Source organism: Oncorhynchus kisutch, linkage group LG2 (assembly GCF_002021735.2).
Source record: "Oncorhynchus kisutch isolate 150728-3 linkage group LG2, Okis_V2, whole genome shotgun sequence".
NCBI classification, from domain to species: Eukaryota; Metazoa; Chordata; class Actinopteri; order Salmoniformes; family Salmonidae; genus Oncorhynchus; species Oncorhynchus kisutch.
Window position 1 is genome coordinate 39,211,816 of NC_034175.2, and position 25,572 is coordinate 39,237,387.

A 25,572-nucleotide genomic window follows, 5' to 3' on the forward strand; every position below is an offset into this window, starting at 1 on the left:
ACGAGCTTGGAGGGCACTATGGTGTTAAATGCCGAGCTGTAGTCGATGAACAGCATTCTCACATAGGTATTCCTCTTGTCCAGATGGGTTAGGGCAGTGTGCAGTGTGGTTGAGATTGCATCGTCTGTGGACCTATTTGGGCGGTAAGCAAATTGGAGTGGGTTTAGGGTGTCAGGTAGGGTGGAGGTGATATGGTCCTTGACTAGTCTCTCAAAGCACTTCATGATGACGGAAGTGAGTGCTACGGGGCGGTAATCGTTTAGCTCAGTTACCTTAGCTTTCTTGGGAACAGGAACAATGGTTGCCCTCTTGAAGCATGTGGGAACAACAGACTGGGATAGGGATTGATTGAATGTGTCCGTAAACACACCAGCCAGCTGGTCTGCGCATGCTCTGAGGGCGCGGCTGGGGATGCCGTCTGGGCCTGCAGCCTTGCGAGGGTTGACACGTTTAAATGTTTTCCTCACGTCGGCTGCAGCGAAGGAGATTCCGCATGTTTTAGTTGCGGGCCGTGTCAGTGACACTGTATTGTCCTCAAAGCGGGCAAAAAAGTGATTTAGTCTGCCTGGGAGCAAGACATCCTGGTCCGTGATGGGGCTGGTTTTCTTTTTGTAATCCGTGATTGACTGTAGACCCTGCCACATACCTCTTGTGTCTGAGCCGTTGAATTGAGATTCTACTTTGTCTCTATACTGACGCTTAGCTGTTTGCATTTGGTCATGTTTCCGGTCACCTTGCCCTGATTAAAAGCAGTGGTTCGGGCTTTCAGTTTCACGCGAATGCTGCCATCAATCCACAGTTTCTGGTTTGGGAATGTTTTAGTCGTGGGGAAGACGGTATCAATGCACTTATTGATGAAGCCAGTGACTGATGTGGTGTTCTCCTCAATGCCATGAAGAATGAAGAATCCCAGAACATATTCCAGTCTGTGCTATCAAAACAGTCCTGTAGCTTAGCAGCTGCTTAATCTGACCACATTTTTATTGACCGAGTCATTGGTGCTTCCTGCTTTAATTTTAGCTTGTAATCAGGAATCAGGAGGATAGAATTATGGTCAGATTTGCCAAATGGAGGGCGAGGGAGAACTTTGTACGAGTCTCTGTGTGTGGAGTAAAGGTGGTCAGAGTTTTTTTCCCCTTCTGGTTGCACATTTAACATGCTGATAGAAATTTGGTTAAACAGATTTAAGTTTCCCTGCATTAAAGTCCCCGGCTACTTGGAGCACCTCCTCTGGCTGAGCATTTTCCTGTTTGCTTATGGCGGTATACAGCTCATTGAGTGCGGTCTTAGTGCCAGCATCGGTTAGTGATGGTAATTAGACAGCTACGAAGAGTATAGATGAAAACCCTTTGGTAGATAGTGTGGTCTACAGCTTATCATGAGATACTACCTCAGGCGAGCGAAACCTTGAGACTTTCTTAGATATCGTGCACCAGCTGTTGTTTACAAATATACATAGACCGCCACCCCTTGTCTAACCAGAGACTGCTTTTCTATCCTGCCGATACAGTGAATAACCCGCCAGCTGTATGTTATTCATGTCGTCGTTCAGCCACAACTCAGTGAAACATAAGATATTACAATGTTTAATGTCCATTGGTAGGATATACGTGCTTGTAGTTCATCCACTTTATTACCCAGTGATTGTACATTGGCCAGTAGTACCAATGGCAAAGGCAGATTAGCCACTTGTCGCCGGATCCTCACAAGGCATCTCGATCTCCTTCTGCGAAACCTCCATTTCTTTCTCCTGCGAATGACAGGGATGAGGGTCTGTTCGCGTGTCTGGAGTAAATCCCTCTCGTCCGACTCATTAAAGAAAAATTATTTGTCCAGTTCAAATTGAGTATTCACTCTTCTGATGTCCAGAATCTATTTTCGGTCATAAGAGACTGTAGCAGCAACATTTTGTGCAAAAAAAGTGACAAAGAGCCCAAAAAACAGCAGCCATCCCCTCCGGCGCCATCTTAACACCACACTAGATCAGAGCTTCAACAAACGGACTGACCATGCCAGTGCTGCAGAGGTACAGTGCCTTCAAAAAGTATTCATACCCCTTGACGTATTCTACATTTTGTGGTGTTACCGCCTGAATTCAAAGTTGATTAAGTAGATATTTGTCTGACCCATTTACAAAAATACCTCATTATGACAAAGTGATATGTTAAGATGTTTTTGCAAATATATCGAAAATGAAATTATAATTTATAATTTTCACCCCAGCTCAAGGGCAATCCAATTTCCTTTGATCATCCATGAGATGTCACAACAACATGATTGGAGTCCACCTGTGGACAATTCAATTGTTTGGACATGTTTTAGAAAGAAACAAAGCTTTCTATATAAGGTCCCACAGTTGACATTCCATGTCAGAGCAGAAAGTAGGCAAGTCAGTTAAGAACTAATTCTTGTTTACAATGACTGCCTGCCCCGGCCAAACCCGAACGAACCCTGGTGACACTGGGCCAATTGTGCACCGCCATATGGGACTCCCAATCACGGCCAATGGTGATATAGCCTGGAATCAAACCAGGGTCTGTAGTGACACCTCTAGCACTGAGATGCAATGCCTTAGACTGCTGCGTCACTCGGGAGACCCAGATACTATAACATGAAGTCCAAGGAACTGGCCGTAGATCTCCGAAATATAATTGTGATGAGGCATATACCGTATCTGGGGAAGGGTATAAAACTATTTATAAGGTGTTAAAATCTTCCAAGAGCACAGTACTCTCCATCATTGGGAAATTTTAAAAATATGGAACTACCCAGACTCTGCCTAGAGCTGGCCGTTCGACCAAACTGAGCAACCGGGCAAGAAGGATCTTGGTCAGGGAGGTGACCAAGAACCCAATGACCTCTCTGACAGAACTACAGAATTCCTTGGCTGAGATGGGAGAACCTACCAGAAGGACAACAGTCTCTACAGCACTTCACCAATCTTGGCTTTATAGGAGAGTGACCGGGCGGAAGCTACTCCTGAGAAAAAGGCACATGGCAGCACGCCTGGAGTTTGCAAGAAAGTAAAGCAAAAGATATGTGGTCTGATGAGACATTATTTAAAACAGCCAATTAATGGTGTGTAATAAAAAATTTAAAACTGACATAAAATTAATGGAAAGAAAAATATTTTTAACCAATAGGAATATAGCTTTCTAAAATATAGTTTTTTAAAGACACGTCATCCATTTCTCTTTATTTACAGAGCTCTATGCACATAAATACTTTACAGTTTAATACTTTTACAACACGATTCTTTAGATAATAGATATAGTTTCATGCCACACTTTGAAGAACTGTAAAGAATATCTATTGAAATGTTTAGATGGAGGAATAATTGTTTATACAATTAAGCTACTCTACCAGCACACAGTTTAAATGTTGAATACTTGGATGGTTATAAAACGGATAAAAAATAAAAAAAAGAGGCCATTGCAAAGTCTGTTACTCTAAAATGACCTTTGAACCCTGTAATATGTCAGTCCTTGCATCAGTTTGATGAGCCAAGAGCTATTGAATGTGCCATGTCAAAGAAGCTAACATTGGGCTCAACATTTCTTCATTGATTTCATCTCAGTTATCTGCATGGGCGTCAAACGTGGACCACTATATGATTTGACGCACTCCCATGACATTCAAGTTTTTTAAAAACTCTGATTATTTTAAAAGATTATATATTGGGGAAATAGCAAAAAAATCCCTAAAATGCTGAGAATTCCCAGGTAAGGCTGTCTAGGCCATGAGACAAGAGGTTTTTTGTCTTGCATCAGTGTGAGGCCCCACTGATGTTGCTTGAACAGAAACTGCTATCTAAGCAGAAATTATCTAAAGCAGTTCATTGGGCATATAGATTTAGCTTTAAAAACCGATAACAGTATTATTGTAATCCTCCCATGTGGTTGGTGTTTGCGGCATGTTATTCAGCCAATCATTGGGCCATCAGACTTCTGTTGTTAGCTCGGAGATCTTGATGTTGACAAACAGAGAAGACAGAGGGATTGCCGTCCCATCTTTGGACAGAAGGTGGATATGGCGATATCCTGTGAAGTGTGGGGAGAGGAGCCAGAAGAAATTCAGCTTGTTGTCATGAAGAACCACTTGGAAACCATCACTCATACAGTAAAATATGTACATTTGTACATAACAGGCTTACATTAAAACACTCAGCAGGGATGTCAAATTCTGACAAGATTCATCAATTGATTTAACCTCTAGCGAGTCAATAGGATAAAATTATTTTGTACAATCATTTAAAGAAAACTGCAATTGGGATTTACCCAGTTGTCCAGACTTCACCCTCAGGTGTAATATGATAAGGTCAATCTTACCTGGCTGAATACAGGTGAAGGGCACAGTGAACTGGCCCATGAAGTCGTTCCTGGAGGACTTGTCATAGTCCTCCACCACAAAACGCACCAGGGCCAACTCAGGGACATGGACAATGAAATTGAGGGTCTCATTCCACAGAGGGTTAAAACCTGTAGGCAAGGGGCAGCAGAGTCCAGGTTTTAGACAGCCAAGAGAAGTACAGAGGTTCTATCTAATTCACTAAAACATGGCATGGTGTATCATACTTCCGTGTAATAATAATGATAATGCATGCTTTTTTTTTTTTTTTTACATCAGTAACAGTAGAAAGTTTGGACACACCTACTCATTCAAAGGTTTTTCTTTATTTTGACTATTTTCTACATTGTAGAATAATAGTGAAGACATCAAAACTATGAAATAACACATATGGAATCATGTAGTAACCAAAAAAGTGTTAAACAAAGAAAAACCTTTGAATGAGTAGTTGTGTCCAAACCTTTGACTGGTACTGTATATTTTTTAAGTCTTAGTTTATTGGACAGAAGATAGAGGAGAGTTGAAATAACATTGGGCCGAAATGGAACCCATGAGGCTGCGGCTCATGTGCACTGGAGGAAGCGGCCGAGACCACCTTAGGCCACAAAGCGGCCTAGACCACTTTAGGCCACAAAGCATGCATTTTAGACCAGGAGTAAGCTGGGTCTGTACAAAGACCCCAGTGAATGTGTTTTGACAGTCCTTGAAAGCTGGTCCCTCACCGTTGTTGTCAATGTAACTAGTTTCTTGCTTGGCTTGGTCCTGAAATACTCCGTAGATCTCCACTCTAACCAGAGGGTCAACGATAGAGCCCTCCTTGTGGTTCACCTTTGGTAGCTGCTGCCCACTGATCACCTTATGGACAACACATGCACATAAAAATCAAAACTCAGACAAGGATACATACTCAAAAACATTGCAAATGAAACTGGCAAAACACACTAACTGTACATGCACACAACAGATAGTTGTTTCTGGACCTGGATAGACAGGCGGAGTGATGTGTAACCATTCCGGTCCTGGGGTCTCTCTGGATCAAAAGAGTCATCATTCCTCATGAAGTCAGGTTTGAGGACGTAGCCGCAGCAGCCGTTCTGACTGAAGAGCCCATCGTTCAGATCCATCTCTGGCCCAGCTGTCTGGAAGTTCAGAGCCACTAAGAGAACATCAAATAAATGCATACAGCTCTTTTCACAAATTTGTCACAAAGTGAAGAAGTGTGAGGAGACAACGTGCTTGTAGTCTCTAACTCTCCTTGGCTTGCACCCTGTTTCTCTCCAGACCCATCTACATGATGTGTTACCTTGCCATTTCGGGCAGTAAACCTTCTCCTTCTTTCTTCCAGCCAGGAAGCAAGCAATGCATGTACGGATGTGTACGGTTTGTTTAGCCAGGCCTAATGTAATGTATAATAGAAACAACAGGTTCTAGGCCTGTTTAAGGTAAATCTTCTGGGACAGAGAGTGTATAAAAATAAAAAAGCAAAGTTTTACGTTATGTGCTAGCTGGGCTATGCCTGAACTTGCCCAGCTAGCACATAATGTTCCAGGAACATACATTCTGTTCTCAGAACATAAAGAAAACGTCCCATAAAAACCACAAGAAAAACCTTCGTAGCGTTCAAAGAGAACGTTCTAAGAAAGTTATTTAAGAAACATAAAACTATAGTTTTCCCCCATTTAATTTAATTTGATTGAAAACCAAGCATAGTCTCCCTTCCTCTCAATGAAAGCTGTTTATTTTTGTCCTGACCAATGCAGTCAAGACTGTTGAAAAAAGGGTTTGTCTCGTGAGACCACTTGGAAATAAAACTTAATCACCGAAGCTTATTAAAAGAGCTAACGTTCCCTTTTTTTAAATCTTTGTATTGTAGGCAGGCCTACATTATTATAGCCATGCAGATCCCTCGGTGAATACTGATGAACCTTGTTTTTAGAAGTTGTTTTCCTGTGACAATTGCTTGTTTTTATGTTTCATATGTTCAAAACCCAAGCCCTCCGTAGGCTACCCCGGGCCAGGGCTGCCCAACCCTCTTTCCTGGAACTCGACCGTCCAGCGTGTTATCAGTCCGACCCTAATTTAACACACCTGATTCTACTTAGCTGCTCAACAAGACATTAACTAGCTGAATCAGATATGTTAAATTAGGGTTGGACTGAAAACCTACAGGACAGGAGATCTCCAGGAAGAGGGTTGGGCAGCCCTGCCCTAGGTCTACTATAATGAAGGCTGGCTCAATACTGCCGATTTTATTATATTGTAATGACCTGGCTGGATCATAAAGGAACAGTTGTCCAGACATGGGATTGAGTTTACGAATTCACGGCTCCTGTATGGCAGTAGCCCACGCCAAATAAATGAAAGATACCATTATAAAACAACAGCGACCTTCTCTTGTGGGGAGAAACAAGGGGTAAAAAAAAAAGATGGTTCCAATATATTTATAAAACATATTTGGGAGCAGTATAACATTGAGTGGACATTCTCTCTTTGTCTTTATATTGGATCTTTGTCCAGCTACAGTGAAAAATGTTGATGTGTGTAAAACCCTCCATAGTCTGTGTAGTTTTAATATTATATGCCCACAGGGAGTGATTATGGTGCATGTAGTTGTATTGGACATAGCCTATTTAAAAACAAGTTGTTGTTGTGTTTTGTTTATAATTTGATAATTATTTGTTGTCTTTTTAGGCCTTATCAGTAAAGAATTTAATCTTGCCTATTGACAACGTTTTGCATTTCCATGTTCAGCCATAATGCAATTTACAGTAGGCCTAGCCCCAATATCAGTGTGAATGCTACCATTCATAAGTTTGGACACACCTAATCATTCAAGGGTTTTTCTTCATTTTTCTATTTTCTACATTGTAGAATAGAGAAGACATTAGAACTATGAAATAACACATATAGAATCATGTAGTATCCTAAGAAGTGTTAAACAAATCAAAATATATTTTAGATTCTTCAAAGTAGCCACCCTTGTATAATCACTTTGCACAGCATCACCAGCAAAGAAGGAGAGTGATGTTGCTGCATCAGATGACCTGGCCTCCACAATCCCCCGACTTCAACCCAATTGAGATGGTTTGGGATGAATTTATATTTGATATTCTTCAAAGTAGCCACCCTTTGCCTTGATGACAGCTTTGCACACTCTTGGCATTCCCTCAACCAGCTTCATGAGGAAGTCACCAGGAAAGCATTTCAATTAACAGGTGTGCATTGTTAAAAGTTAATTTGTTGAATTTCTTTCCTTATTATTGCGTTTGAGCCAATCAGTTGTGTTGTGACAAGGTAGGGTTGGTATACAGAAGATAGCCCTATATGGTAAAAGACCCAAGTCCATATTATTGGAAGAACAGCTCAAATAAGCAAAGACAAAATGACAGTCCATCATTACTGTAAATATGGCACGACTTCTAGTCCTTAGGAAACTTTGCAGTATTTTTTTTATGTATTATTTCTTACAATGTTAGCCCAGAAAATCTCAAGTGTTGTTACATACAACCGGGAAGAACTATTGGATATTAGAGCGACTTCAACTTACCATCACTACGACCAGGAATGCGACTTTCCTGAAGCGGCTCCTTTCTACGTACCACCCAGGGCATTTGAATTGATTCCAGAGGCTGACCCAAAACAACGCTGCTGGAGAAGAGGTAGACGGAGCAGTCTTCTGGTCAGACTTAGCAGGCGCGCACACCCCCCACCGCTTCCGAGTATATTACTCGCTAATGTCCAGTCTCTAGATAACAAGGAAGACAAAATTAAGGCAAGGGTTGCTTTCCAGAGAGACATCAGGGATTGTAACACACTCTGTCTCACGGAAAATCTCTCGGGATATGCTGTCGGAGTTGGTACAGCCACCTGGATTCCCTGTGCATCGACCCGACAGGAATAAACATCTCTCCGGGAAGAAGAAGGGCGGGAGTGTATGTTTTATGATTAACGACTCGTGGTGTAATTGTAACAACATACAGGAACTCAAGTCCTTTTGTTCACCTGACCTAAAATTCCACAATCAAATGCCAACTGTATTATCACCCAAGGGAATTATCCTCGATTATTGTCACAGACGTGTATATCCCCCCTCAAGCCAATACCACGACAGCCCTCAAGGAACTTCACTGGACTTTACTTTATGCAAACTGGAAACCATATAACCTGAGGCTGCATTTATTAGCTGGTAATTTTAACAAAGCAATTTTGAGAACAATTCTATCAGCATATTGACTGTAGATCTCACGCTGGAAAAACACTGGATCACTGCTACTCTAACATCCGCGATGCATACAAGACCCTCTTCACCCTACTTTTGGAAAATCTGACCACGACTCTATTTTGCTCTTCCCTTCCTACAGGCAGAAACTCAAACAGGGTGTACCCGTGCGAAGGAATGTTCAACACTGGTCTGACCAATCGGAATCCACGCTTCAAGATTTTTTGATCACGCGGACTGGGACATGTTCTGGGTAGCCTCAGAGAATAATGTCAACATATACACTGAATCGGTGAGTTTATAAGGAAGTGTATAGGAGATGTTGTACCTACTGTGACTATTAAAACCTACCCTAACCAGAAACTGTGTATAGATGGCGGCATTCGCGCAAAACTGAAAGCACAAACCACCGCATTTAACCATGGAAAGGCGACTGGGAATATGGCTGAATACAAACAGTGTAGTTATTCCCTCTGCAAGGCAATCAAACAAGCTACATGTCAGTATAGAGACCAAGTGGAGTCGCAATTCAACTGCGCAGACACGAGACGTATATGGCACAAGGCCTGCTACCAAGGACTGTGGTCTCTCCTTCTCCGTGGCTGACATGAGTAAGACATTTAAACATGTTAACCTTCGCAAGGCTGCCGGCCCAGACGGCGTCCCTAGCCGCGTCCTCAGAGCATGCGCAGACCATCTGGCTGGTGTGTTTACGGACATATTCAATCTCTCCCTATCCCAGTCCGCTGTCCCTACATGTTTCAAGATGGCCACCATTGTTCCTGTACCCGAGAAGGCAAAGGTAACTGAACTAAATGACTCTCTCCCATAGCACTCACTTCGGTCATCATGAAGTGCTTTGAGAGACTAGTCAAGGATCATATCACCTCCACCTTACCTGTCACCCTAGACATACTTCAATTTGCTTACCACCCCAATAGTTCCACAGATGATTCAATTGCAATCACACTGCACACTGCACACTGCCCTATCCCAATGACTACAGCTCAGCATTCAACGCCATAGTACCCTCCAAGCTCATCATTAAGCTTGAGGCCCTGGGTCTCAACCCCGCCCTGTGCAACTGGGTCCTGGACTTCATGACGGGCCGCCCCCAGGTGGTGAAGGTAGGAAACAACATCTCCACTTCACTGATCCTCAACAGAGGCCCCACAAGGGTGCGGGCTCAGCCCCCTCCTGTACTCCTTGTTCACCCATGACTGCGTGGCCATGCACGCCTCCACCTCAATCATCAAGTTTGCAGACCACACAACAGTAGTAGGTTTGATTACCAACAACGACAAGACAGCCTACAGGGAAGAGGTGACAGCACTCGGAGTGTGGTGTCAGGATAACAACCTCTCATTCAACGTCAACAAAACAAAATGAGATGAGTGTGGACTTCAGGAAACAGCAGAGGGAGCACGCCCCTATCCACATCGACAGGACAACAGTGGAGAAGGTGGAAAGTTTTAAGTTCCCTGGCTTACACATCACTGACAAACTGAAATGGTCCACCCACACAGACAGTGTGATGAAGAAGGAGCAACAGCACCTCTTCTTCCCCAGGAGGCTGAAGAAATTTGGCTTGTCACCTAAAATCCAACTTTTACAGATGCACAATTGAGAGCATTCTGTCGGGCTGTATCGTCGCCTGGTATGGCAACTGCACCGCCCACAACCACAAGGCTCTCCAGAGGGTGGTGCGGTCTGCACAATGCATCACCGGGGGCAAACTACCTGCCCTCCAGAACACCTACACCACCCGATGTCACAGGAAGGCCAAAAAGGTCATCAAGGATAACAACCACGTGAGCCACTGTCTGTTCACCCCATTACCATCCAGAAGGCGAGGTCAGTACAGGTGCATCAAAGCTGGGACCGAGACACTGAAAAACAGTTTCTATCTCAAGGCCATCAGACTGTTAAACAGCCATCATTAACACAGGCAGGCTGCTGCCTACATACAGACTTGAAATAATTGGCCACTTTAATAAATGGATCACTAGTCACTTTAGTAATGCCACTTTAATAATGTTTACATATCTTGCATTACTCATCTCATATATGTATGTGTCACGACTTCCGCCGAAGTCGGCTCCCCTCCTTGTTCGGGTGGGGTTCACCGGCTTTCTAGCCATGGCCACTCCATTTTTCATTGTTCCTTTTGTTTCGTCTTGTTCCCCACACACCTTGTTTACATTCCCTAATCGCACTGCATATATACATTCCTCTGTTCCCCCGCATGTCTTTGTGTGGAATTATTTTGTTATGTGTTTAGTGTTATGCGCCAGACTGGTTTTTCCCCAGGTATCGTGATTTGACCCGTAGTATGTTTATTATCATACATTTACATTATTGTGAGTGGTTTTGTGCTGATACACTTTTGCCATTGGCTGGAGGGTTGTTGACGCAGTTGCGTCTGTCTTTTGTGCTTCTGCCAAATAAAGTGCTGTGCTTTGGGTCATTGTACTGTTGTCATTGTACTGTTGTAGGAGGGATTCGGCACCAATTAAGTGCCACAAGGTCCACAAGATATGGCATGGCGTTACAAAATGGAGTGATAGCCTTCCTTCTTCTAGATCCCTTTTACCCTGTACAAATCTCAAACTTTACCACCACCAAAGCACCCCCAGACAATCACATTGCCTCCACCATGCTTGACAGATGGCGCCAAGCCCTCCTCCAGCATCTTTCATGTTTTCTGCGTCTCACGAATGTTCTTCTTTGTGATCAGAAGACCTCAAACTCAAACTCTGTCCATAACACTCTTTTCCAATCTTCATCTGTCCAGTGTCTGTGTTCTTTTGCCCATCTTAATCTTTACTTTTTTCTTTGCAACTCTGCCTAGAAGGCCAGCATCCCGGAGTCACCTCTTCACTGTTGACGTTGAGACTGGTGTTTTGCGGGTACTATTTAATGAAGCTGCAAGTTGAGGACTTCAAGTGAGGTGTCTATTTCTCAAACTAGACACTCTATTGTACTTATCTTCTTGCTCAGTTGTGAAACTGAGCAATCCCACACCTCTTTATAAATTATAGATGGGCTAAATTATAGATGGGCTATGTACAGTTGCAGTAATCTGTGAGATGCTCTGACAGCTGGTGCTTAAAGCTAGTGAGGGAGATAAGTGTTTCCAGTTTCAGAGATTTTTGTAGTTCGTTCCAGTCATTGGCAGCAGATAACTGGAAGGAGAGGCGGCCAAAGGAGAAATTGGTTTTGGGGGTGACCAGAGAGATATACCTGCTGGTGCGCGTGCTACAGGTGGGTGCTGCTATGGTGACCAGCGAGCTGAGATAAGGAGGGAATTTACCTAGCAGGGTCTTGTAGATGACCTAGAGCCAGTGGGTTTGGCAACGAGTATGAAGCAAGGGCCAGCCAACAAGAGCGTACAGGTCTCAGTGGTGGGTAGTATATGGGGCTTTGGTGACAAAACGGATGGCACTGTGATAGACTGCATGCAATTTATTGAGTAGGGTATTGGAGGCTATTTTGTAAATGACATCGCCGAAGTCGAGGATCAGTAGGATGGTCAGTTTTACGAGGGTATGTTTGGCAGCATGAGTGAAGGATGCTTTGTTGCGAAATAGGAAGCCAATTCTAGATTTAACTTTGGATTGGAGATGTTTGATGTGAGTCTGGAAGGAGAGTTTACAGTCTAACCAGACACCTAGGTATTTGTAGTTGTCCACATATTCTAAGTCAGAACCGTCCAGAGTAGTGATGTTGGACGGGCGGGCAGGTGCAGGCAGCAATCAGTTGAAGAGTTGCAGTTGGAGGCCACGGAAGGAGAGTTGTATGGCATTGACGCTTGTCTGGAGGGTTGATAACACAGTGTCCAAAGAAGGGCCAGAAGGATACAGGATGGTGTCATCTGCGTAGAAGTGGATCAGAGACTCACCAGCAGCAAGAGCGACATCATTGATGTATACAGAGAAGAGAGTCGGCCCAAAAATGTAACCCTGTGGCACCCCCATAGAGACTGCCAGAGGCCCAGACAACAGGCCCTCCGATTTGACACACTGAACTCTATCAGAGAAGTAGTTGGTGAACCAGGCGAGGCAATCATTTGAGAAACCAAGGCTATCGAGTCTGCCGTGGAGGATTTGGTGATTGACAGAGTCGAAAGCCTTGGCCAGGTCAATGAATATGGCTGCACAGTATTGTTTGTTATCGATGGTGGTTAATAAGATATCGTTTAGGACCTTGAGTGTGGCTGAGGTACACCCATGACCAGCTCTGAAACCAGATTGCATAGCGGAGAAGGTGCGGTGGGATTTGAAATGGTCGGTAATCTGTTTGTTGACTTGGCTTTCGAAGACCTTAGAAAGGCAGGGTAGGATAGATATAGGTCTGTAGCAGTTTGGGTCAAGAGTGTCCCCCCCTTTGAAGAGGGGGATGACCGCAGCTGCTTCCCAATCTTTGGGAATCTCAGACGACACAAAGAGAGGTGGAACAGGCTAGTAAATAGGGGTGGCAACAATTTCGGCAGATAATTCTAGAAAGAAAGGGTCCAGATTGTCGAGCCCGGCTGATTTGTAGGGGTCCAGATTTTGCAGCTCTTTCAGAACATCAGCTGACTGGATTTGGGAGAAGGAGAAATGGGGAAGGCTTGGGCGAGTTGCTGTGGGGGGTGCAGTGCTGTTGACCGGGGTAGGGGTAGGGGTAGCCAGGTGGAAAGCATGGCCAGCTGTAGAAAAATGCTTATTGAAATTCTCAATTATAGTGGATTTATCGGTGGTGACAGTGTTTTCTATCCTCAATGCAGTGGGCAGCTGGGAGGAGGTGTTCTTATTCTCCATGGACTTTACAGTGTCCCAGAACTTTTTTGAGTTTGTGTTGCAGGAAGCAAATTTCTGCTTGAAAAGCTAGCGTTGGCTTTTCTAACTGCCTGTGTATATTGGTTTCTAGCTTCCCTGAAAAGTTGCATATCACACTAATGCAGAACGCCATAGGATGTTTTTGTGTTGGTTAAGGGTAGGCAGGTCTGGAGAGAACCAAGGGCTATATCTGTTCCTGGTTCTACATTTCTTGAATGGGGCATGCTTATTTAAGATGGTGAGGAAGGCATTTAAAAAAATAACCAGGCATCCTCTACTGACGGGATGAGGTCAATATCCTTCCAGGATACCCAGGCCAGGTCGATTAGAAAGGCCTGCTCGCTGAAGTGTTTCAGGGAACGTTTGACAGTGATGAGTGGAGGTCATTTGACTGCTGACCCATTACGGATGCAGGCAATGATCACTGAGATCTTGGTTGAAAACAGCAGAGGGCAAGATGGTTAGGATGATATGTTTGAGGGTGCCCGTGTTTACGGCTTTGGGGTAGTACCTGGTAGGTTCATTGATAATTTGTGTGAGATTGAGGGCATCATGGTAAGATTGTAGCATGGCTGAGCTGTTAGGTCGCCTAGCAGCACGAGCTCTGAAGATAGATGGGGGACAATCAGTTCACATATGGTGTCCAGAGCATAGCTGGGGCAGAGGGTGGTCTATAGCAAGCGGCAAAAGTGAGAGACCTGTTTTTAGTGAGGTGGATTTTTAAAAGTAGAAGATCAAATTGTTTGGGTACAGACCTGGATAGTAGGACAGAACTCAGCAGACTATCTCTGCAGTAGATTGCAACACCGCCCCTTTTGGCCGTTCAATCTTGTCTGAAAATGTTGTAGTTTAGGATGGAGATTTCAGAGTTTTTGGTGGTCTTCCTAAGCCAGGATTCAGACACGGCTAGAACAATATATTTGGATTTGTTTAACACTTTTTTTAGTTACTACATGATTCCATGTGTTATTTCATGGTTTTGATATCTTCACTATTGTTATACTCAAACCCTTGAATGAGTAGATGTGTCCAAACTTTTGAATGGTACTGTATATATTTCCATATTGAAGGAATGCAATTACTTAGAACAGTGTGGACTGTGAACAGGTTCAAGGTAACGTATTTAGCAAAGATGGGATAGGTCTACATTTTGTAATTTCGTTTCTGCAAGCTATTTAACAAACTATGACGGACTAACATTGGAATTGGAGTTGATTCCAAGGCAATACATAAAAGACCGTAAATACACAACTTGAACCAACCACATTTTTAGCCACGGAGCATGTTCTGATTGGCCAGTGAGGGGTCAAGCCTCGACACACATACTTATTTATTCATCAAAATCCAATCCTTTCGCACCACCACAATCATTATTATTGGTTGTGAAAATAGCTAAATATTCACCCCGAACCTATAGCGCTACTGCATTTCTATGTGTCCTATCTGTGCTTGGAGTTCAAAAAAGTTTACCCAAAATAAGCATAAGCAATAACAGTGTTATTAAAAATGTTATTGAAACATTCAATTAAAGTTTTAAGGAAGCCTCAAAATAACCTATAATTTTAGTTCTCAAAAGCGTTAATAAAACCTCCCAGGAAAACATTCAAGGAACCAGAGTAAATGTTCTCAGAACCTCCCTGCAACCTAAAAATAAACATTCCCAGAACAGACAACCTTTTTTACTTCCATTATCAGAACATTTAAAAACATTCAGTTTTACAGGTCAGTAAACGTATGACTTCATTCCCAGAATCAATGGGAAACCGAAAAAAAATAGATTTACACTACAACATTGACCTTAGTACAAAATGGTTTAAGTGAAGAAGCTCTCACCTATCTGACAGCCTACGTTCCACAGCTCCTGTGGGTTGTAGTTGGAGGAGTCGGTCCTCATGCCACTGGGGTAGACCCTGCTCAGCTGTCTGCTGTTGTGGCGCACAAACTCTGCCCCTGAGAAAAACACAGCCATACAGTGATGCTTTTTTCTATCCCATAACCCAGGGGATCTACAACAGTGAATGGTTTTGAATTCCTAACCAATGATCCTTGGCAATATCGATACATTGTTTGGTATGTAGGTATTGCTAAAATAGTTCAGGGTGCACCTGTGTCCTTTGCAAGTTTCCTGGCCTTGGACTCAGAGAAGGAGGACATCTCGTAGCACTTGGAGTGCTGGCGAGAGTACTCAAAGCTGTGGAAATGAACACTCTTACAGTACACGACCAGATCCGATAGTTCCCTGGAGAACTTGGATTTCTGAAGAGACAGGACGTTACATGTAAGTGAACAAATATCACCTGCTTGGTGGCTATTAATTAAACCACGGCATATCATGATTAGCTGGCAGGTCAAGACACAGTGTTTATTGCTTGCTTAGGGTGTGATATATTTTTTTTTAAATGGCAGAATGTATTGTCAGTAATAATCTAGTAATGTATAAGTGTAATAGTTGGTGCAGATGACGGCAAGAGGTTGCCAGTCGTTCACCTCCATCCATCCATCCTTCCGTCCATCCTAACAGATCCATCCATCCGTCTGTCCATCATCCGTCCGTTCATCCTTCCAGATACATACGTCCAGCCACATACCTTATCATTGAGACGAAGGGCCTCTGCAGACAGGCTCTTAGGGTCAGCCTCATCTTCGTCGCTGACCTCATCAGTGACCTCATCGGTCAGCGTTTCACTTTCTTCTACGCCGCCAATCTTCTTCGCTTTCAGCAGGACCTTTCCCTTCAGATCCTTGTATGAGTATGCACGAATCCAAGGACACATGCGCGTACGGGCGCACACACACATACACACACACATACATACACACACATGTGTATAGATGACAGTGTACAATAACTGATGCCAATGAATAGATGATGTCATGTATTATACGTAGATGACGCCAAAGGAAATACTGTGCCATGTTTGAATATGGTCCACAATATGTTTTTGTTTTATCTGTATTTTGTATCGTCAATTATTATATCATTTTGGAGTAACACTTGAATACATTTTTCTAACTAACTTTAGTCTAGCACACACATACACAAACACACACCTCATTGGATATTTATCTTTCTTTTAAGTGCTCTGACTGGAAGAAGAGTATGAAAATCACTGGAGACTTATGATTGTACTGCTCCCAGCATCACTGCTGAATAAAAACCTGAACACAAAATACCCAACAAATTACTCCCCCCTCCAAAAAACTAAAATTTGCGGACCACTGCAGTACCACCCCGGAACCTGAGCAGTGAATTGAAGCGGTCCAGTGTTGGTCTTACCTGAGGAGAGGGCAGCTCTTGGGGAACCAGTCTGTCGAGGGGGGCCCTGAGCAGTGTGTCCCCCAGGATGGTGTCCAGGAGCTGGGCCATGACCCTCTGCTGCTCCATGCTGCAGTGGTTCTCCAGGGACAGGATGACAGGAAACTCAGACACCTGGGACACAGGGAGAGAGGAGAGGGGACGGACGGAATTCCTAAAAGGATGTGTTGAACTTTGACAGTAATTTTTTTTTTACAGTAGTTCTTCTGAGAAGAGGTGAAGGCTGAAGACAGGATGTTTTATGATGCTGAATACTTGGTTGAAGCAAAAACCAATACAGAAGACAAATGGACAGAACCACTAAGAGACTGGATTAGATTTAGAGTTGGGGATAGAGCTGCCGTGGTCATGGAGGCTACAGTTAATTCAGGTATTGAAGTGCCCACCTTGAAGGCGTACTCCGCCAGTGTGGTGATGACGTCTCTGAAAAGTATCTTGGACGTGAAGGTGTGGCCGTGATAAACAACCGGCTCTCCATTTGGCCCATCCCAACAGTCCACCTCGACGCAACGACAGCCACGCTTCAGAGCCCTGCACACAGACACACTGAGTTCAGCAGGGGTGCTTTGAACAGTGCCTTACTGCCATGTAAGCTATAAAGGGTTGCAATGCTGAGTGTTTTGTTCCTCACTGGATGTAGGCCTCCTGGCTGCTCTGTCCTCGGAGCTGGTCGTCCATTAGGTAGGTGTTGTGGGAGGAGCAGATGAAGTAGTGGCTGAGGGGCTGGCTCATGTCCTGGTGCAGGGCCAGCAGCTGGGGATCCAAGATGGCGCCCTCCGGAGAGACCAGGTACATCTGGAAGCCGTCTATAGACATGGCCCCGTGTTTCTTGGCTGTGAGAAGACATGGGAAGTTCTGTCTTATATAAGTCAACCCAATCAGAAAATGCTCAGTAAACTACATCTCTCTGTTGATTGTGGTCGACAATGGCAGTTGATTACAATTGACTATGGTCAGTATAATTGTGGTCAAACATGGTTACTAGTTGAAAAATCTATATACATGGACATACAATATACAATACTTAATAATAAGGACAAATATACAGTGCCTTGCGAAAGTATTCGGCCCCCTTGAACTTTGCAACCTTTTGCCACATTTCAGGCTTCTAACATAAAGATATAAAACTGTATTTTTTTGTGAAGAATCAACAACAAGTGGGACACAATCATGAAGTGGAACGACATTTATTGGATATTTCAAACTTTTTTAACAAAGCAAAAACTGAAAAATTGGGCGTGCAAAATTATTCAGCCCCCTTAAGTTAATACTTTGTAGCGCCACCTTTTGCTGCGATTACACCTGTAAGTCGCTTGGGGTATGTCTCTATCAGTTTTGCACATCGAGAGACTGACATTTTTTCCCATTCCTCCTTGCAAAACAGCTCGAGCTCAGTGAGGTTGGATGGAGAGCATTTGTGAACAGCAGTTTTCAGTTCTTTCCACAGATTCTCGATTGGATTCAGGTCTGGACTTTGACTTGGCCATTCCAACACCTGGATATGTTTATTTTTTAACCATTCCATTGTAGATTTTGCTTTATGTTTTGGATCATTGTCTTGTTGGAAGACAAATCTCCGTCCCAGTCTCAGGTCTTTTGCAGACTCCATCAGGTTTTCTTCCAGAATGGTCCTGTATTTGGCTCCATCCATCTTCCCATCAATTTTAACCATCTTCCCTGTCCCTGCTGAAGAAAAGCAGGCCCAAACCATGATGCTGCCACCACCATGTTTGACAGTGGGGATGGTGTGTTCAGGGTGATGAGCTGGGTTGCTTTTACGCCAAACATAACGTTTTGCATTGTTGCCAAAAAGTTCCATTTTGGTTTCATCTGACCAGAGCACCTTCTTCCACATGTTTGGTGTTTCTCCCAGGTGGCTTGTGGCAAACTTTAAACAACACTTTTTATGGATATCTTTAAGAAATGGCTTTCTTCTTGCCACTCTTCCATTAAGGCCAGATTTGTGCAATATACGACTGATTGTTGTCCTATGGACAGTCTCCCACCTCAGCTGTAGATCTCTGCAGTTCATCCAGAGTGATCATGGGCCTCTTGGCTGCATCTCTGATCAGTCTTCTCCTTGTATGAGCTGAAAGTTTAGAGGGACGGCCAGGTCTTGGTAGATTTGCAGTGGTCTGATACTCCTTCCATTTCAATATTATCGCTTGCACAGAGCTCCTTGGGATGTTTAAAGCTTGGGAAATCTTTTTGTATCCAAATCCGGCTTTAAACTTCTTCACAACAGTATCTCGGACCTGCCTGGTGTGTTCCTTGTTCTTCATGATGCTCTCTGCGCTTTTAACGGACCTCTGAGACTATCACAGTGCAGGTGCATTTATACGGAGACTTGATTACACACAGGTGGATTGTATTTATCATCATTAGTCATTTAGGTCAACATTGGATCATTCAGAGATCCTCACTGAACTTCTGGAGAGAGTTTGCTGCACTGAAAGTAAAGGGGCTGACAAATTTTGCACGCCCAATTTTTCAGTTTTTGATTTGTTAAAAAAGTTTGAAATATCCAATAAATGTCGTTCCACTTCATGATTGTGTCCCACTTGTTGTTGATTCTTCACAAAAAAATACAGTTTTATATATTTATGTTTGAAGCCTGAAATGTGGCAAAAGGTCGCAAAGTTCAAGGGGGGCCGAATACTTTCGCAAGGCACTGTATATACAAAAAAAATCTTATTGGAACTGTAATGGAAATGTTAATGTTTGTGCTTTTCTTATAACTAATTTCTGTGTTCTATTCATATGATGTTCTATAAATCAATTTCTGTGTTCATGCAAGTGGCTGACTGTACAAATCCTCGCTTATCAGTAGCTGCAATTTGGCAGTATGACCAGACCTTGTTTTGAGAACAAACGAAAGATATCTCAGTTTAAAGGTTTTAGCTTGGAGAGAAAGAAGCCTTGTAAGGTGTTCGTCTGTCCCATGTTATGAAACAGTATTGGTCGGTCACATGAATAAAACAAAACGGTAATGAATGAATTATGCTAAATCATGCAAATATAACTTGTCTGTGTATAGCCGTATATAAGACAACTGCTGGGTCTGCCCAGGCAGAGCTCCTGATTGACATGTGTACTATGGTTGTAACGCTTCTCGTTGGTGGAAGGAGAGGAGGACCAAGGTGCAGTGTGGTAAGTGTTCATATTATTTAATGAAATATGCAACAGTAGACTAATTTATTTATTTTAAAATTGGCTTTGAGTGTCCCTGTGTAAGAATTTCCATGACAGAAACCCCCCCAAAAACTACAAAGTAAAAAAAATAAAAGGGCACAAAAAAACGTACAACATATTTTTAATGAAACATGGCGACTTGTTGACCGACCATTGTGGGCTCTTGTGGTTCACTCAGGTAGACTAGGTAATGATCATTGTGGTTGTCATTCGTTATGATTGACATTGTCTTAATGAGGCTATTAATGATCTCATTCATATAGTTGATTGTGGTTGACCACAGTTGCACAGTGGTCCATACCGTTCTCTGAGGGTTCATAGCGGTCAATCAACTCTTGGGCGTGCTCCAGACTCCTCTCCCCTTCCTGCTGCTCCTGCTTCAGGAAGTCCTCCAGCTCAGCGAGGGTTAATATCTGTCCGTCCCGAGAATAGTCCTGGAACACCCGCCACACATCCTCCCTCTCCGTCAGCATCTTATAGAACTGGACAAACTCCTCGTTCTCCAGACAACCGGACTCTGAGTTATCAGCCATCTGGGGGTAAAAGCAAAGAGCAGAATACTTGTCTACTTCAGAGAAAAGGTGTTCCCATTACATTTTATTTTCGATTAGAGTTCTACCACCTTATGATGGTAGACCACTGACGGTGTAGTCACTTACGATGACGTCATAGAAAAGCAACCAATGTTGGGGACAATTCCACCACTTACATCATCCACATTTAACTACTGCTCACTATACTTTAAGGTTGATTACATGTCAAAATCCATGGATTTGCATGTGAGTATATGAGCATATGCCTAAATTCCAAATGAATGGGAAAGATAAGCACCCTCCCATTCATTTGGGATTGACAGACAAATAGCTGGATCTATACAAGAGTTAGCATGGGAGATGGACTCAATTCAAAAGTGAACAGTAGATGATGACGGTAACCTCACCGTGAAAAGGCGAAGAGCGTACTCTTCATTCATGTCCACGTTCATCATCTTCAGCAGTGTGCGCACCTCCTTGAAGTTCATCCGTCCATCTTTGTTTTTATCCGCCTTTTGAAACCAGTCCCAGATCCACCTGAGAAAAAGGAAGACGCTGGCTAAGGGCAACAATTAGTAAGAGTTAAGATAGAATGCAACGTTATAGACCCTCACTGGTTTGTATGGTTAATCAATCCGTATGTTGTATTTAATACTGAGCTTGGAACAAGGATACTGGTCGAGCCTCTCCTTGTCATTCATGCTCTTAGTGTTCTGGATCAGTTTGCGGACACCCCGGATCCAGACCTGCGCCTCGGACGCCGACTCCGCCACCAGGTCCAAGTTGCTGCGGCGACCACAGAACACCAGGGTGAAACAGAGGTCAGCGGGGAACTCATCAGCGATACTCAGCAGGATCTCCGACTGGTGACCCTCGCGCACCACATCCACGTCAGCCACAGAGACTAAGAGAGAACATTAGGCATCATGTGAAGACATACTCAGGCTTTTTCTATGCTAAAGTGATTTCTCAATAGATGATGTATGCCTCATTATTTTTTCATGAGAGAAATACTATGGCCGTTCATTCAACTTTTTATCTACAGTCTGGTCAATTCTTATGCTGTCTCCTCCCTGCTTCCTCCACCCACCCAAACCCACACACTTGCAGTACTCACAGGTGGAGTGGCCTGTCCCTGCCCACCTGGACTTGTACCAGATGGTCTGGCCATCCTCCTGCAGGCGGAAGTGCCGCTGCTTCTTCCAAGAGCGAGACTTGACCTTCCTCAACATTGCCCCCGCCTTCATCGCCTGGAGGTCCTCGTCACCCTGGGCAACTGTGCAGGATCAGGGGTTAGTGGTCAAGGTTGGGGTCAAAGGTCACCTTGACCATCCTTACAAATATAGTCTTAATCAATTTAGACCTCGTATTGTTTCTCTATTCTGGTTAATGGAGATTTTGATCAGAGGAAATTCTCTTAAGGATCCACACGTTTAAAAAAACTTTAGTCTAAAATGACATACCCAAATCTGACTGCCTGTAGCTCAGGACTTGAAGCAAGGATATGCATATTCGTGATATCATTTTAAAGGAAACACTTTGAAGTTTGTAGAAATGTTAAATCAATGTCGGAGAAAATAACACATTAGATCTAGAAAAAGATAATACAAAGAAAAAAACATTTTTTTTTTTTTTTTTGTACAATCATCTTTGAAATGCAAGATAAAGGCCATAATGTATTATGCCAACCCAGGCACATTTTAGATTTAGGCCACTAAATGGCAGCAGTGTATGTGCAAAGTTTTAGACTGATCCAATGAAACATTGCATTTATGTTCCAAATTTTGTATCAAGACTGCCCAAATGTGGCTAATTGGTTTATTAGTACATTTTCAAGTTCATAACTGTGCACTTTCCTCAAACAATAGCATGGTATTCTTTCACTGTAATAGCTACTGTAAATTGGACAGTGCAGTTAGATTAAAAATAATTTAAACTTTCTGCCAATAACAGATATGTCTATGTCCTGGGAAATGTTCTTGTTACTTACAACCTCATGCTAATCACAATAGCCTACGTTAGCTCAACCGTCCCGCGGGGGACCCACCGATCCTGTAGAGGTTTTAAATTGTATTATTGCATGATTGATGCAATCTCATGCAACCTTTTAGTATCTGTCAACTTACACAAGCTTTGGGGAGATTCCATTGCTAGCCTTGACACATGCCCGTGAGAATTTCCTGCAAAAAAGAAGACAAAAATAATTGCTGTGATACAAATTATGCTGTAATAGTGACACAAGTAAAATTATTCCCTCCCTACTTCCTGATCAGTGTGGACATCCATGGCTGAATAATCGATCTAACTGTGTCATCAACATTTTAGCTGGTTTACATGCAGAGCTCGGAAATCCAATCAGACTTATGCTTTCTCTTTCTATCTACTGATTGACTAAGAGGGAGAGGTGTAGAAGATTGACAACCCAAAGCTTGGCATTTCTTACAGTCGGTGTGCCGCATGGACTCAATTAAGTCTAGTGTAGTTTGCACTGCAGAATGCTCAAGCAGTATAGGAGTGAATGCAGTTTAACCAGGACAATACAGAGAATGAACCAGGTGTCTCATTCATGAATCTAAAAAATCGCACCAAAAGTAACAGGTAACTCTCCAATTCATATGCGAATTCTCAAGTCATATGCCATAACTGAATTGACTCCAACCCAACCCTCTATGTCCCTGTGTTAGTATGACAACTACTTTTGGTGCTGCTATCAAATTCAAATGTATTAGCCTTTAGAAGAAAATATATTCCGCACCAATCAGCTGTCTAGTCCCCTAGGGAAGAGGTGCTCAACTCCTCACAGAGAGGAAACTCACAAGAACTTATTGTATTGTACACTCCAAACAGTCAAATGTTCCATAAAGGGAGAGTTCAAATGGCTTCTCTTTCTTATTTTTTGGCTGTAGAATGTCTTCCTTTCCTCACATTGTCATTTTACAACCTTTGTAGAACAATGGCTAATTTTGATAGTATATTTCTCTTTTTTTCACCGTTTACAGCAAGGTAAATTGTTCCATAGTTCAAAATACCACAAAGGCATTTCCTCCCAGCCCCACTGTTAGTTTGTGAGTGAAATATCCACTCCTTCTTTAGCAATACAAGTGTAAATAAAGCATTGTCCCTGAAGTACTGCAAAGAAACTATCTGTTTAATATTTTTTAACAACACCAGTGATGTTTTTGATATGTGGTGTTTGTGAAAAGATGTGAAAGAATAGGAAGAGCTCGCACAAAGCAGTCATTTTCATGGACCCCTCCTATAACTACAGTATATTCTACACATACAGTACACTCTCATGTGTACACACAAAGTCATACGATTCTAACCAATGAATAAACTTTTATGTTATGTTATTTGGTGGGCCGTTGCTAGTGTTTTGGAAATATGACTAATACCCAGCCACGTGCCTGAGAGTATCCACCTGACCACAAACACAGGGAGAGAATCCTGACTCACTGGCAAGTCGGTGTCATATTTTAAATGGGCTACTCACACTAAAAACTACTCAAAGTATTAAAGAAACACTGTTTATCAAGTGAAGTGGCAGCCTCATCATATGCCCATATGTCTTCACGGTACATTTAATTACAAGCACCCCTTATTATAAACATCTGCGATATATGACCTTCATTGTAAATTAGGCTGTCATTGTAAATAAGAATTTGTTCTTAACTGACTTGCCTAGTTAAATAATGGTTGAATTAAAAAAAATCACAAATAATATATATATATATATCCACAGGAATGTTCAATTTCCCCTTTCATGAAAGCTCTGTACTCAACCCTCAATGGGCTGTTGCTACAGTTCAGGAGGAGCTGTGTGAAGAATCCTGTAAACAAATTCAGGTCCACCAGTCTTTTAGCACACATGTAAAATGTGCTTGTGCCATGTAGGGAGGCTGGCTGAAGGACAACAAAGTAGAACCAGCTGCTGTAATATGAGACAGAAACAAAAAGCAACCAGGGGGTAATCAAACCAACAACCGCAATACTAAACCACAACCTGTGCTGAACACATTATGTAGTGTAGGCTATGCCTTTTACAATCAAGATGAGGACAAATAGAATGAGTCAAAGGAGAAGAAATTACACTTACCAAATTGTAGACCTCTCCCTCGGGTCTTTGCCCTGGCCCCGCTGGGGCTGCCACTGCTGTGAAGAGCTCCAGAATAGATTGGGGATGTTTGGTGAGAGATATCCAGGAAAAGGCTACAGGAAAAGGCTCCAGACCAGGATTAGGAAGTGTCAAAGATAGCTGGCCACCCAAAAGAGATAGGGGTCTGGTGGGGGTAGCAGGCCCAGTAGAAAGCTCCAGATCTATGGACGCTTAGGGAGTGTCCCGAGACCACTAGCCAAGCACTGGGCTCAGGAGATGGGGAGTGTCCAGAGGAAAGCTGGCTCAGTGTATATGTCCCCTATGCTCTACTTTGCCTGCTTCATCTGGGAGAACGTTGCCGCCTTCTGGTACACTCCTCCCCCATCCACCTACCCCCCCCCTCCTTCCTTCCCTGCCACTCCCTCTCTTTTCCTATTTTCCTACACCCTGATGAGGGCTGTCAAATTTTCCAAGGCTGCTTTAAAAAATCCTTTGCTGTTTTCCTGTAGGCTGCCACAGTATGCTGCTTCTCACTTTAAATGTCTTGCTCTCTCCGTCTCCATACACACACTCTCTCTCTCTACCTTATCCATGAGCAGACTGCAGATTCGATTCACCCCTCTCCATTGTTTTGAGGACAGCAATCCAGACAGTACTCGTGTTTACCTCAGCACAGACAGATTACAGATAACTCAGTCTAGGAGAGGTTGCCTGTGCAAGATCAAAACGCATGTAGAGAGTGGTATACAGTACTCCAGTTCACACATACCCAGACAATCCTTTCCATACCTACTGTACTTATCCCATCAATGAGTTAACGTCTATTGCACATGCAGCCATGGTTTGCGGCGTTTATTGTCTATTATAAACTGGGTGGTTTGAGTTCTGAATGCTGATTGGCTGAAAGCCGTGGTATATCAGACCATATACAACGGGTATGACAAAACATTTATTTTTACTGCTCTAATTACATTGGTCACCAGTTTATAATAGCAATTAAGGCACCTCGGTGGTTTGTGGTATATGGCCAATATACCACGGCTAAGGGC

The 25,572-nt window shown here is 43.1% G+C and overlaps 1 protein-coding gene across 1 annotated transcript; it reads right to left on the reverse strand.

Annotated features, from left to right (window-relative positions):
* Positions 1-3,163: 3,163 nt before the first annotated feature.
* LOC109865649 (1-phosphatidylinositol 4,5-bisphosphate phosphodiesterase delta-4) lies at positions 3,164-24,878 on the reverse strand. Its single transcript, XM_020453981.2, has 16 exons — positions 24,524-24,878; positions 22,554-22,607; positions 21,545-21,703; positions 21,103-21,331; positions 20,835-20,964; positions 20,196-20,427; positions 17,334-17,535; positions 17,089-17,233; positions 16,664-16,816; positions 15,975-16,127; positions 15,492-15,642; positions 15,220-15,336; positions 5,328-5,503; positions 5,070-5,202; positions 4,329-4,478; positions 3,164-4,040 (listed from the first exon to the last, which is right to left on the reverse strand). The coding sequence occupies exons 2-16, from the start codon at positions 22,573-22,575 to the stop codon at positions 3,940-3,942; spliced, it is 2,253 nt and encodes a 750-aa protein (XP_020309570.1). The 5' UTR covers positions 22,576-22,607; positions 24,524-24,878; the 3' UTR covers positions 3,164-3,939.
* Positions 24,879-25,572: the final 694 nt, after the last annotated feature.